Source organism: Taeniopygia guttata, chromosome 1A, assembly GCF_048771995.1.
Source record: "Taeniopygia guttata chromosome 1A, bTaeGut7.mat, whole genome shotgun sequence".
In the NCBI taxonomy this organism is placed as follows: Eukaryota; Metazoa; Chordata; class Aves; order Passeriformes; family Estrildidae; genus Taeniopygia; species Taeniopygia guttata.
Window position 1 is genome coordinate 34,478,540 of NC_133025.1, and position 13,603 is coordinate 34,492,142.

The 13,603-nt window shown below is 40.6% G+C and overlaps 2 protein-coding genes across 2 annotated transcripts in view; one reads left to right on the forward strand and one right to left on the reverse strand.

Annotated features, from left to right (window-relative positions):
* Window positions 1–747: 747 nt before the first annotated feature.
* LOC116807268 (uncharacterized) lies at window positions 748–3,381 on the reverse strand. Its single transcript, XM_072923970.1, has 2 exons — window positions 2,710–3,381; window positions 748–916 (listed from the first exon to the last, which is right to left on the reverse strand). The coding sequence occupies exons 1-2, from the start codon at window positions 3,379–3,381 to the stop codon at window positions 881–883; spliced, it is 708 nt and encodes a 235-aa protein (XP_072780071.1). The 3' UTR covers window positions 748–880.
* The window catches only part of CNOT2 (CCR4-NOT transcription complex subunit 2), an 82,363-nt gene continuing 71,944 nt past the window's right edge, over window positions 3,185–13,603 (forward strand). The window contains exon 1 of the mRNA XM_030259688.4: window positions 3,185–3,412. The gene's annotated coding sequence lies outside the window, so the exon portion shown is untranslated. The remainder of the gene's footprint in view (window positions 3,413–13,603) is intronic.

Below are 13,603 nucleotides of genomic sequence, written 5' to 3' on the forward strand. Positions count from 1 at the left end.
ACAGAAACCTCTGTCTTCTCCTGAAGCAGTATTTCACTGTTTTAGCTGATCAAATGCACTTTGCAATTCAAGCTGTTTCTTCCAAGGGACTTAATCCATAATCTGGGAAAGAAAAATACAACCTTGTTTCACCACTGCTGAAAAGTTGCCAACTCTTGCTCCAGGTGATTGCACTGTATTTGTTTTTCCTGAAGACTATGGTGACAATACGTAGGTGGGAAAAAGACTGCATTTCAATTAACATTTTTGTTCTATTTATAAATTGCTTATAGGGTTGCTAATTCACCATGTTCTGCCTCCACTCATAAGTGAGGATGGTCGTCTTACTATGATTAATTTAATTTCACGTTTTGATGAAGTGGAACAGCCTAACCCTGCCCTACACATACTCTGGGCAATTTCTCCCACTTCTGCAGCTGCATTGCCCAAATCTGTTGGTGATACTTTGAGTCACTGAGCACTGATGAACTCTCTGGAGCTAAGCCTCATAAAAACTGCAGAGAATTCCCAATGAACACTGAGATCCATAAAGCATTTGGGGATTCAAAGCACACCTGACTCTCTTGATGACCTCTTCCCAAACTTTCCAGCCAAGTGCTGTCAGTTTTTAGCCTTCTGTAGGTACTAGCAGAAGCATTAGCCAGTGAAGTCCAAACGGCTGGTAGGCAAGTGTCGGGAGCGCTTCCGAACACGCACATTCAGGGCCCAGCTCTCAGGAACATTAGGTAGAAGGCTGTGTCAATGGCACCACATGGACTGTTGACTGCAGGGGCCTGCACACACGATCACATGCAGGACAGGTTTCTGTAATCATGCTTTGTAGTTCCTTCACCTGTGCTGCTATAGACAAAAGTTTTCAGATTGACTCCTACAGGCATTCTTACACTGATTGAAGATGGATGTGTATCAACCTAGCCTGTGAAATAAGAAAATAGTAAGAGACCATTGATTAAATGAGAATAAAAATAACAGATGCATATCAGTTTGTAGACAAAGACCTAAAGAATGAGGTAAAACTGTACCATACATGGTTCAAAATGGATTAGGACTGTCCACACAAATTAGCAGTCCTTGTGTTAATTGAGTTCAGGGCACTTCTTTAATTAAGCAGATGCAACTATGAGAAACAGACCTCACCTTTGTAGCAAAATGTATTGAGTCAAGACTAAAAGCAGCAAAGGTATGAGCACATACTTGACAATACACCATCTTTACTGGTAGCCTTGGATGTTATTTTAACACATTAAAACACTAAATGCTTTCACTTTCTTTAAGAAAACAAAAGAGGAAGTAGAATACAGAGCTACTACAGCTTGAGTAATGAACTTCCTCAACTAAACACAGAGTTAAGCAGGACAGGTTAGATTTTTTTCAATTAACAGAATTTTAATCACAATTTATACATTCTGAGTGCTGGTTAGGTTTATACTAAGCTAACCAGTCTAACACAAGATAACACACTTTTCTCCCCATTACTAACGCTTTTGAGCTATTCAAGCTTCTTGTCCTGTAAATGCTAATTGATTTGTATGTAAAGTGTGATTTTGCAATGAACAGAGAAATAAGTCCATGTACATGCAATGACAATATCAGGTTCTTAGTTTACGTACAACATTGTTTGGTATTGTCTTAAATGACTTCTCTTTGGGAAAATGGAAGGAAAATTAGCTTTTAAAAAAGAAACTCAGACTAGTGAAGTGTGAAATGAAATATAATGAAGCAAAATGTTTATAAACAGATATAAAAGAATCAGACTATATAAACACTTATTTAATAACACTGAAGATTAATAACATTGATTGTATTTTTCAGTCTAAAATTATTGATTTTATATTTGATTTGTGGTAAGAGGAAATGTTTGATTTTTCAGACTGAACAACAAAATGGTCCAGAAGTTCATACTATAAACAGCATGTCACTTTTGGTACTTTCTAATGGTTTGATTCTAGCAAATGCATGAATTTGTCACAAAGGAAAGGTTTGTGATTAGAATAATAAAATGCAGTGCTTTCCTGGATGGTGTATATACATATCCATTTCAATGACATGGCAGCCATTCTCATCACACAACTAAAGCTGGTGGCAAAAAGAAACTGGTCTCCTGGCTTAAAAGGAAGGCTGCTCTTTTATCTTCAAAATGTATTTATGTTGATAGACATGTTACTGTAGTACCTTTTTCTATAAAATATTAGTGTTGTGTAACCTAATGAGTTCTTCAGTAATTCTAAATTCAATTTGGAGGTTCAAAATCAAACCTGAGAAGAAAGCACACGTGTGAAACTATTAAAAGAAACCTGCTATTTCTGCTCATTTATTTGCTTGAAATTTTAAACTTTATGAGGATTTTACAAACTAAGGTGTCAGTGCCATTTTTTTTTTGTTTTTTTTTTTTTTTGATGGAGCAGAGCACCCAGTTCACAAATTATGTTGGCCATTATCCTGTGAACACTTGTGCAAAGGCTTAGCTTTTTAACCATTGACAGTCTCATTGAATTCAAGGGGATTATTTGCATGAGTGTTTTGTGCATCAGCACTGGCTGTATTGAAACCACTGCTATAACACACGTTTTGTGGGTCGACAAATTAAAAGTCCACTTAGGTCATCTTGTAAATGCTTTTCCACTTTATTAACACACAAAGTGGATAGCTGGACCTGTCTCTCTACTGCTATCACACTGCAGAGAGAATAGGAACTTTGACACAAATTACCCCATCGTCGGGTCGTTCCTGACCTAGAACCTCCACAGGATAATGCAAAGCCTGCGGAGAGGCCAGGCCGTTCCTTCTGCGCTCTGCAACCCAAAGGGAGTTGACAGAGCAGGGCCGCGGGGGATGGGACACCCTCTCTGGAAGCTGGGGCGCTCGCCAAGGGAGCGCGTCCACCCGGGGCAGGTCTCCAGAGGCCCCGGCAGCCCCGGGGGTGCAGGGGCGAGGGGAGGACCGGAGAGCCCCGCTGCGCCCTGACCCTGCTGACCCCCACGGCCCGATCTGGCCCGGCACTCCAGGCCTGCGCCCTCTCCCCTCAGAGAACGGGATCTGGGCCGGGCGCGTCCCCGGCCAGCAGCGTCTCGGCGGGGCCGGCGGAGACCGGCGGCATCCGGCAGCCCCGCGGCCTGCGGGCCCTGCCCCCAGCGCTGGGCCGCGTCTCCCGCGGGAGGCGGAGGGAGCGCAGCCGAGGGAGCTTCGCTGCTCTTCCTCCTCCCCTTCCTCCCGTCCCCCCCAGCCCCTCCGCAGGGCCGAGCCGTTGCGGGCGGTGCGGCGGCGCTGCCCCCGCCCCTCGGCGCCGGCGGCCGGGACGAGCGGCGGCGGGGTCACGGCGGCGGCCGGGTCAGAGGGTAAAGGTTGCTCCCCCAGCATCCTCCGTGCTGGATACTCAGCCATCTTGGATTCGCGGGACAAGAAAATTCATGCGGTGAGTCCGGCCCCGGCCGCCCCTCCCCGGCCCCGCCGCCGACGCGGGCCTCGCAGCCGTCCCGGCCGCGGCCCGATGTGGGAGGCCCGGGCGGCGGCGCGGCCCTCGGCGAGGCTCGGTGGACCTGGGGCCGCCCCGCCGTGTTTCCGTTTGCTTTTGTCTCCGAGGGGGAGCGGGGGGGACGCGCGGCGCCCGAGCCGGGGGCGCAGCCGCAGGCCCGGCCCGGCCCGCTGCCCCCCGCCCTCCTCCGCGGCCGCGGGCGGCGGGGCCCCCGGGCACCACTGCGGGGACGGGCGAGGCCGCGGCCCGGCGGTGTTTGGGCCCCGCATCTCTGCGGCCGCCGTTGGCAGCTCGCCCTGCGGCCCACTCGGCCCGCCCGGCCCGCCCGAACGGCTTCTTCCCGCCGCCGCCCCGCCGGCTGGTCCCAGGCCTCCTCCGTCCCTCCGAGCCTGGCCCCGCGGGGCTGCGCTGCCGCCCGGCCCCCGCCCGCCGCCTTCCCCGGGCCCGGCGCCGGGGCAGCGGAACCTGCCGCCCACGGCCGGGGCTGCGCCGGCCCCGCGCTCCGCCGAGCGGCCGTGCGGCCTGCGCCGCGGGCCCCGGGCGGAGAAAGGCGGTGAGACGGGGGTGTTGCTGGCTGGCTTTCGGTTGAAAAAAATTTTGGGGTTTTTTTTTGGTTTTTTGTGGGTTTTTTTGGTTTTTGTTTTTTTTTGCCTGCGCCTGTTTCACTCTCCTTCTGGCGCAGGTTAAGGCGGTGTATAAACAGGTTCTGGCTTTCCCTGGGACGTGTTTGTAAAACAAACTTGGAAGGGACAGAGCGCGGGCGCCGTAGGAAGGAACCAGCCTTCCCCTGCCCGCCTGGGCGGCGATGACAAGCTCTGGCGTGAGCCTGACCCGTGCTGGGAGAGGAGGTGGCACAGGGTGACAGGTTAGGGATAAGAGGGGGACAGTAGGGCTGTGGGGAAAGATGCAAGTGTCAGTGTTAGCAGTCTAGTTAGTGTATGTATGCTTCTGGTGAAAACAAGGACCAAGTAATGGGTGTTCTTGGTTTTAGGATGGGTTTTTCTTGGTCAAGTTACAAGTAACTTTGTTTTGGAGGCTCTGTAATGTGGGAAAATGAAAATATGTTTGTGAAAGGTGGTATTTGCTTCTGCTGCTTATTCAAATCTAACATAAGCATGTTTAATTTCTGCTGTCTCTTTTATCGGGGAAAACGTTGTTTCCAACTGCACTGTTTTATCCCCAGGGGAGGATGAGAACTTTCTGTGTATCTGTCATAAACATATATGTGTTTGTGTGACTTGAGTGCGTGGAGGAGACACTCCTATGTGCCTGAACAAGCATCAACATCTGGTGCTGGTGACTGGCTGCTAGTCTTAACTCTTTAGCTGGGGAAAGATAGATTAAGATAATCAAACCTGCTGTCATGCCTGTTATTGGAAAACTTTATGTTTTGGAAAACTTGGATTTGTTTTAGACTTGTGAAGACCTGCAAGAGTAAAATAATTGTAGAAGTTTATATTGCAAAGGCATCTTCCTTTGGATCTGGAAGAATTGTTGTGTATGTGTCGATGTAATTTAAGTTCTCCTATACTGACACATTAATGGAACTTAGCTCACAGGATCAAGTTTTGTGAACTTGAACATGATGTATCTGTCCCATGCCTTTTTTTCCTCTTCTTTTTGCCCCCCAATTCCACTGTTCTTTGTGTTGAGTATTCAGCTGGTATGCTGAACTTCAAGGTGTTGACTGCTTCTGATTTTAGAAAGGGATTTGAATACTCACTTAACAAGAGCTGACTGACTTGACTTGCAAGTGTATTTCCGTTTCATTTTCAGCAAGCTGTTGATAAAGCTAAGAGTGTAGTAGTAGATAAACCTTATCTACACATCTCTTCTAGAAACTTAATATTGCTGTCAAGGTAGTCATTGTTATTGCAATCTATTTGTCTGTCAGTTCTATCAAGGAATGAAAGAAAAGTCCTTGGCTAAAAACTGAAAATAAAGAAACCCCAGAAATTTATATCAAAAAACAGATTTGAATTATCTTTAACAGAATCTAGTTTTAGTAATTGTCATTTTGTGGAAAAAAAATAGGACACTTGGTGTGTCCTGAAGTTTGATGCTAAAAAATTATTTGATGCTAAAAAAGTGGCTGTTTCCACCTGAAAATCTTGGTCTTTACCTTAGTAGCCTCATATGAAAATTCTATGTGCCTGCAGTGGACCTTTAGATCTCAGAAAGTATTTCTGTTTAATTTTTTATATTTCTAAATGCATTTCTGTCTGGAGAGAGATTAGCTTTGAAATCAGGAACATTATTGCTGTTTTAGCCTCTGTTGTAGCTTTCTTAAAAATTACCCTAATATTCATGTTGATGCAAGGCCTGTTGTGTAGTAATTGCTAAGTAGTAACCTCATTATGGTTTTAAAGGGGCCTTGTATCATAACCCTTTATTCAAAAATATCTTCCACCTCCATCTTTTTATGAACTCAAGAAGAGAATAGAACTTAAAAATGCACTGTATTTCAATTAAAACAGAGGTTTCTATTACCTGGCTTTCTGATTTGTCTGGAAACTAAAAAGAAACACTGAATTGCTTGTTTTCCTTTGAGGTAGTATATAAAGTGCACCAAGTACAGAATTTTATTCTAAAGGAAGTAGACTCCTATATCTAACTTTTAAAATTATGTCTTCCCTTAAAGCTATAATTTGCTTGAATAAAAGGCACCTTAAAATGCGTTATTAAAAAGAAAAAATTTTAAATTCTTTGCCAAGTATTTGCCACATTTGTTGTGTTTGTTTATAAATGTTAGCTTAAATAGAAAGCCTTTTACCAGTTTCTGTGGAAGTACAGTACCTTAGGAAGTCAAATCCAAATTTTTATGACAGATTTAAGTGATCGCTCTGTACATGATACACTTTTTCTCATTTTAAATTGCTATTAATACAGTACGTATGTAAATTTCAAGGATTGACAAAAGCATAGAAGTTGAAGTTAGGTTAACTTTCCTTTATCTGAGCTTTTGAGACATAAATAAGTAAATATATGTGAGCATTCTGCTATACAGCAGAAATCTGCTAATATATTTGCTTTAAATTTATTACTCAGTTACACTGCACTGAACAATTCAATACAACTTGTTTCAATTGTCTTTCCTGAGTAGAATTGGCCTTTTTATTTTCCCCCTTTTTTTTTTTTCTTTCCAGATGTGCTTTAGCACATAGGTGCTATGTTTGTGTGTGTCTTGTTGGTCTCCTGACCAAAGTTCCTGGAAAAGAACACCTAAACATATGAACACCTGAAAGTTTGTGTGTTGTGTCCTTGCCTTAAAAGCACCTGCTTACATGCTGAGGGTTAACTTTGTGCATGAGTTTCCAGGATGGATGGTGTATTTTGACAGCTAACTATGCTTTTATTGAGCATTATAATAGCGTAGGAAGCATTGTGTCAAATGAAAATGCTGCACAGTAGGATATTTTAAATTGTCCTTGTGGAATTATTTTGGTTTTGGAGCAGGTGTGTATATACCAAGCATGGTTTGCTAATCATCAAGAGATTCTTACATAGCAATTGAAAATATTTTTGTGTTTCTATATGCAAAAATGAAAAAAAAACCCTAACCAAACACCCAGCCATAAAATATTCATCTTGCTAATAATAATATATCTAATCTTTAATTTTTAGTACTCTGATAAAATAGGATATTTTTGTTGTGGTGGTGTGCACTAGCTCGTTTTGTGGTCTGGTTGTGTAATAGGCTCCAAGTCAAGGTGTAAGTGGTTCTTTTCCAAAGGGGTTATTGAGAGCCTTTAATTTGTCTTGTAGCATTGGTTTTCAGTAGCATTACAGAAAAGTGTGCTTTATTTTTTCCCCCTGACCTGGTTACTCTGCCCTTTGATTGCTTTTTGCAGTGCTAATACGTATAATTTCACAACTCTGCATTTCTTAGGAGGATTCCTTTCAAATGATGCTGGTAGGTTAAAATTTTATTACAATGAAGACTTTTTTTTCAGACACATCCTTCTCTTGTTAAATTGCAATGCAAGAGTTGTTAATCAGAAATTCAGTAGTAAGTAAACCATTATTTCTTCCTGTTTCCCTTTTGATTTGGGATGATTTATGGGGGGATATGTTTAAATATTATTTTTTATCCCATGTCACTTGGGATTTTTTTTCCTCGTTTTCTTCATTTATTTAGCTTCAGAAGCATTTTTAAAATCATACTTTCAGATTTTTTTAATGCACTTTAGATCAATCAGTGATGCTTGAATATAGTTTGCTGTGGTCAAGCTATTCATCAAATGATATAAAATGCTCTTGTATTTGTGGTACATAAAATGGAAACTCTTACTTTGCATTGCTGTTACTGAGCAGACAGTAGTCCAGTGGGATGAGTTGGACCATGCTTTCTCTGTGTGTTACTTACTGAAGTGATGAGTTACTCTGGGTAAGTCATTTAACCAATTCATAGCCAAGTTCTAGTCTGTAGTAAGAAGATAATGGTTCCCTGTGTTTCACTTGCCTGGTTCAGGATTTTTGTGGAACCAATACCAGTAGCAATTCATCCATATGGTACCAGTAGCAGTTAATCCATATGGTTAGCAAAAACAATGTTAACCCTCCCCAAAATGGCCCTATACCAAGTTCAGTAGGTGGCAGTTGCCTGGTTTGTCCTTACATGTTTTAGAATGGCACGTCCACAGTATTTTCATTACAATCTAAATATGTGTGCATTTGGAAACAATAGCAGGGAGTTTTTATTCACCAAAAAGAGGCAGTTGTACTCATTATAGCCAACTATTTTTAATTTTAAAATGTTAACATTTAGGTTTGTAGGCAATGTCTTGGCAAACAAGTTTTCCTAAAGCTGTCTTTGTAACACAGACAATGATAATGTAATATCATATATTATCTTTTCTGTCAAAGGGTTGTAGGAAAATGCCTGCCCTGGTGTAAAATGAGCAACTAATGCTTGTGTCAGTGAACTGTGTACTTGTCTTGCTGTCTATATGACTGTGTGAGTTCTTGATTTGAGCTTCAATGGAATAGTATTTTTCCCCTTCCAGCTTATGAAAATCTTGCATTGTTTGGGGCAGAATGACTATTCCTTGTAAGCATTTTTCATTTGAATTGTAAAAACTATTCTTGCAAAGGAAATGTTGCCAGAGAATTATAATGATGGAAAAAATGTCTGCCAACCTTCCTTCTGTTGCTCTGCTGTGTAGTGGACTTGTTTGGGTATATGCTTGAAGTCTTTTACCTTTCAGTAGTGATGAGGTTTGTGAGGAAGTACTTGTTGCATATAAATATTTAATTTTGAAAACGTTATACAACAGGGAAATAGCTGTGAAGCAGGTATTTTATGTAATGACCAAGTAGGCTAAAAAATTGTGTAGAAGAATGTAATCTCTTGAATGTTTGTTTGTACCATGTGTTGTGATGTGGAGAAGTGGAAATCAGAAAGGTTTTCAAATAGAAATCAGCTGGAACCAATGTCAGCTTTTGAAAGACTGACAAGGTGATGAACAATTCTGAATGTTAAAGTACCTTGCGATACTGTGTCCATCTGTAAAACTGCTTGACTCAAAAAGTCTTTTTAATGAGACGTGTGATTACTTATTGCAGTGTTGGTACTGGTCTTGGTACTTTGCTATGTGGTGTACTTCTCCTAACATGTCAAAAGCACTGTTGTAAAGTAGAGAGGTACCTTATGTTGAAATCTTAATTTGTTGGCTTATTTTCTGGATATGTATGCACATTTCCAGTTAGATGAAATTGATCAAGATCATCATTAAACATGAGAGTAAGTCAGTATCACTTTTTATTTCATGGTGGAAGTCAAAGTAAATTCAGGAAGTCGGGTTCCTTTGCTACTGTGGTATGGAGTTAATTTTTTTGCTTGTTTGGGGTTTTTTGGGTTTTCTTTTGTGTATGTTTTGTCTTTTGTTTTTGGAAATTTCAGGATGGTATGTTTTGGACAATAAATACATGTTTTGTTTCCCCCAGTTTCCTGGAAGTTTAATTAGGCAGGAACATAACTGTTGTGAGGCATCTGTAATGGAGCAGGGACTGTCAAAATTTCTTGCAAGGATAATATATAGTTTTCAGAAGTTTGGTGCTCTTTTAAGCTTAGCTTAGGTCAGTGAATACCAGCAGTATAGGTCAGTGAATACCAGCAGTATATGGTTGATGGCAAATAGTATTTTCATTGGGATCAATATTTTAATTAGGAATTGCAAACTTTTAATATTAGCAGTGATCCTAATCTTCTATTGTCTCTGAAAGACATGCAACTCATTTAAATGATTTTTTAAAGCAACTGGCAGTTCTTTTACGGTCCACAGGGTAGATTCAATTTTATACCTGTCTGAATTAGGTTTTATAGCAAGAGTCCAGCAAGTCTTGAAAACTGGGATGGCCAAGTGTAGGTCTGGTTGGTAACCAGGAGTGACTCACTAAGCAGACATCTTTACCTTAACAATGTATTCCAGTGTCCAACTGCTGGCCATTTCTATACTAATGAATACCTGCATCTGCTGAGACCAGTTATTAAAGCAAAACCATTTTGAGCAGTGTATTTTAAAACTTAGTAGACTAAAGGTACTTCACAGGCCCTGATGTTAATGTACTCAGGAGAGAGCCTGGAGAGGAGCAACAGAGGCTACAAATGAGTAAACTGTTGGTGGTAGTAAATGAATAAACTGTTGATAGTAGAATGTGCTTCATGGATTAATTTATTTTTGTAACTGCACAAAACATAAAAATTTTAAATAAATCATATATATTTAGGTAACCCAACTTTGGGTTAACTCGAAAGTTAAGCAGTTAACTGAATTTATATAAATATGCTTATATATGGAAGCTGAAATCAGAAGGAGAAATTAAGATTTGAATTATGGTCCTGCAGACCTCATAAAATTGTGTCTAGGTGAAGGAAGGAATTTCAAATTAGTGCACCTTCTTGTAAAAGAAATAGTCAGACATGATCTACAGGTATGTATTTGCTAGGATGGCAGCTGGTTAAGCATCCTGTAAACGTGCAGACTTTGAGAGCATCTGCACCACAACTTTTCCCTGAAGTGGGGGGAAAGTCACAGAGAGATCTGGAAAAGAAGGAAGTTGAGGGTTATCATGGTTTAAGTATTAAGAAACAGAACAAACCTTTAAGAAACTAATTTTTATTAATTCTGCTGCTCACAGCAAAGGCCTTTATGATTAGTAGGGGGTTTTGGTTTGTTTTTTCTTTATCTACTGAATCTAAGTTATATTTTACAGCCTCGGATGGTTCAGTATTTTTGGGACTGTCAGGGCAGAGCTTCAGTCTGAATCGAATCTAATATTCTGCTCCAGCTGAGCAATTGTTCTTTGTGCATATTGATGTAACTGCCCATGGCTCTGCAACAGATTCCAGTGCAGTACTTAATTTTGTAATGTGCTTCTAAAAATAAGTGCATAGTCTTATGTAACACATCTTGTATTGTTAGCACCTAGAGGCTTCATCCCCACTGGTATGAGGTGGAACACATCCTACATGATTTTTGATAGTGGGCATTTACACTTTTGCAGTCACTGTCTATGGGTAAAGAGTAGCTTTGTTTTGGGAATGAGTAGTAGTTTTAAGAATATCAGATATCATGTTTGCATGGTCAAGTATGTTACTCCTCTGCATATCTGAGCAAAACAACAGCTGGAAAAGTACTATATAGTTCAGTAGATATTTGATTTCCTAAAGAAACTCTGTGGATTCCTGCTTACAGATATGTTCACTTTCTCAGAGCTCTCACTTAATTTGGCTCTGCACTGCAACTGCAAGAGTTCTGAAAGTCTGTGGATGCTGCAGACATGAAAACAAGATGTTAATAATAATAATGCAGCTTTGAGAGCAAACTTGAAATCTTGAAAAGAAGGGTGATGTTTATGATCAAATTACACTGTTCTGTTAGTTTTTGTACACCTCTTGCTGTAGCGGTAGCAATGTTTTGATCTCTTTAATGTGGCTTTTCTCATGCTTTTTGAATTTAGGCTGCAGATAACACATTAAATTAGATGATAAAATGCATCATGTCTTGCTGATAGGATGACACCTGTACAGAACAAACTTGTCATATGTAAATAAGGGACAGAAATCAAATTTATCAAGAGTTACAGCTTTATCTGAGTAACTTGGTTCTCATTTTTCACCACTTCTTGAAGTAGTTGCAATGCTTTTATGTTAGGGGCACAGCTGAAATTTCGGAGTAAAAATTTGAAAGTTCATCTCAAAGTCTGAGGATGAAACAGGCAATCATTCTTTATTCTATTAGTGTCCCTCTAAAAGTTACTTTTCTATAATGCTCTTTACTGACACCCCACATGCTTCACTTTACAAAGTCCTCTTCTTTCCCTGAGAGATCTGGTACTTCAGTGAAGAATGAATTCAAAGGGATCTGAAGAATTAGATAAAACTAAACAAACAGGTCATCTTTTGATTAGGTTGCATCTTTAACAATAAATGAGATGTTTGTAGATGCTTTTAATGATTGTTTTATCTGAACAATTCAAATTATTTGACTTTCTAGCAATATCTAGGCCAGGTATCCATAACTTTGGGGCAGGGGAAGCACTGTCAGCCCTCACACTTTCTTTTGTCAACTGTGGAGGTAATCTGGAAAGACTGAAAATGTAAAGCTTGGTATTTATAACACCAGACGCCCAAGCTTCAGTGTTAGGGTTACCCTTGGCAAAGTATGGGTTGCTTTTGTCCATCCTGAGGCCAGACAGCACGTATACATATTCAGGTAGTTAGATATGTGCCATTTCTATGTATATAGGTTTCGTTCTTTGTATAGAAAGGCTGAGACTGTGCCTGGGCCCTAGTTGAGCAGGCATGCACCTCTGATAGGAGAGGAGAAGGTGGACCAGGGAGGGAAGTGTCGCAGAGAGAAAGAGCCTCTGATGTGCAGACCATGCCATGTTGTTCTGATCCTGGTCTGTCAGCCCAGACCTAGCCTGTCACTTAAAACTTGTAGAGAAGAAAGCAGTATTTTTATAGCAAATATGTTCCTCTGTTCTCTCTGGTATTATTTCCTCTTTTTTTTTTCAGTAAGTGCCCAGGGAGCCAAATGTGAGAATAATGTATTGGTTGTGTATTTCAGCATTCTTACACCCAGTCTTTTTTTTTTTTTTAAGAGTGTATCCCAGAGTTTGCTCACCACAGCTGTGTGTCATCTGTTTGCTCACTAGTAAGAGAAAACTGCTAACATGAAGTAGGTCCTGCTCTGAGCCTTCTTGGCCTGGTGTGAGTAGGGCTGTGTCAGGAAAATGTTGGTGTCATCGGGTTCATAGGGGATTGTTGAGTGAGAGGAGTTTAATGAAAAGAATGTGTCATTTATTTTGGTGTGGAGAATCAGTACACACTATTCACTTTAAACACTTAGTTGTCCTATTAATATAATTTATCTTTGTGAAATTAGTGTGTTTATCCCTCACTCATCATATAACTTGCTATTTACTAAAAGCTTCAGAGTTTTGTGGAAGATGGAATAACCTCCCTTTCCTGTCTAATTAAACAAAACTTTGAAGTTTTATGTGAGGTTTATGCAATATCTACCTTTTTGACTTGCAGCTCATAGAATGAATCGATAGTCTATTTTATTAATACAGGGTCAGAATGAGCTTATCTCCCTCCAATGTTGCCCTTGCCATGGCATGCTATAAAATTGTGTGGGTATGTTTTGATCCTCCTGAGATATTAATATTTTGGCAGTGAACATATTTTCTGTGAAAACCTTTATTCACTAATAATTTTAGTGACACTCTAAAGTACCTGTTACTGTTTTTACTGGTAAAGCAAAAAGTGCATAAGACCACAGAGAATGCATAGAATGTACAGATTTTGCTTAGAAGGTAATCTTCTGAAATTGTTATGCATGAAAACCATTCAAAATAATTCAGTTGTGAGTGTTAAACTAATACTGAAACAGAAAAAAAAGTGAAAATGGTCTTGCTTAATCCATTGCCCTCATGCTTTGTAGTGTCAAACCCAGAAGACATACCAAATTTTGCTTTGGCTTCCAAAACAAAGTTCCCTTTCGTAGTGTGTTTCTTCTGTATGAATGCAACTGCCATGGTTCTGCCCACAGTATAATTCTTCCTTTTCATTTTTTTTCCCCTATCTTCTGTTTTTCTCTGAGAGGTGAGACTCCAGTGGTG

Excerpts from the sequence above, each read along its gene's own strand:
- LOC116807268 (XM_072923970.1), bottom strand. The coding sequence starts at position 3,381 with ATGGCTGAGTATCCAGCACGGAGGATGCTGGGGGAGCAACCTTTACCC. Across the intron at positions 917-2,709 it reads AGGAACGACCCGACGATGGG|GCTAGGTTGATACACATCCA; the intron begins GTAATTTGTGTC and ends CTTATTTCACAG.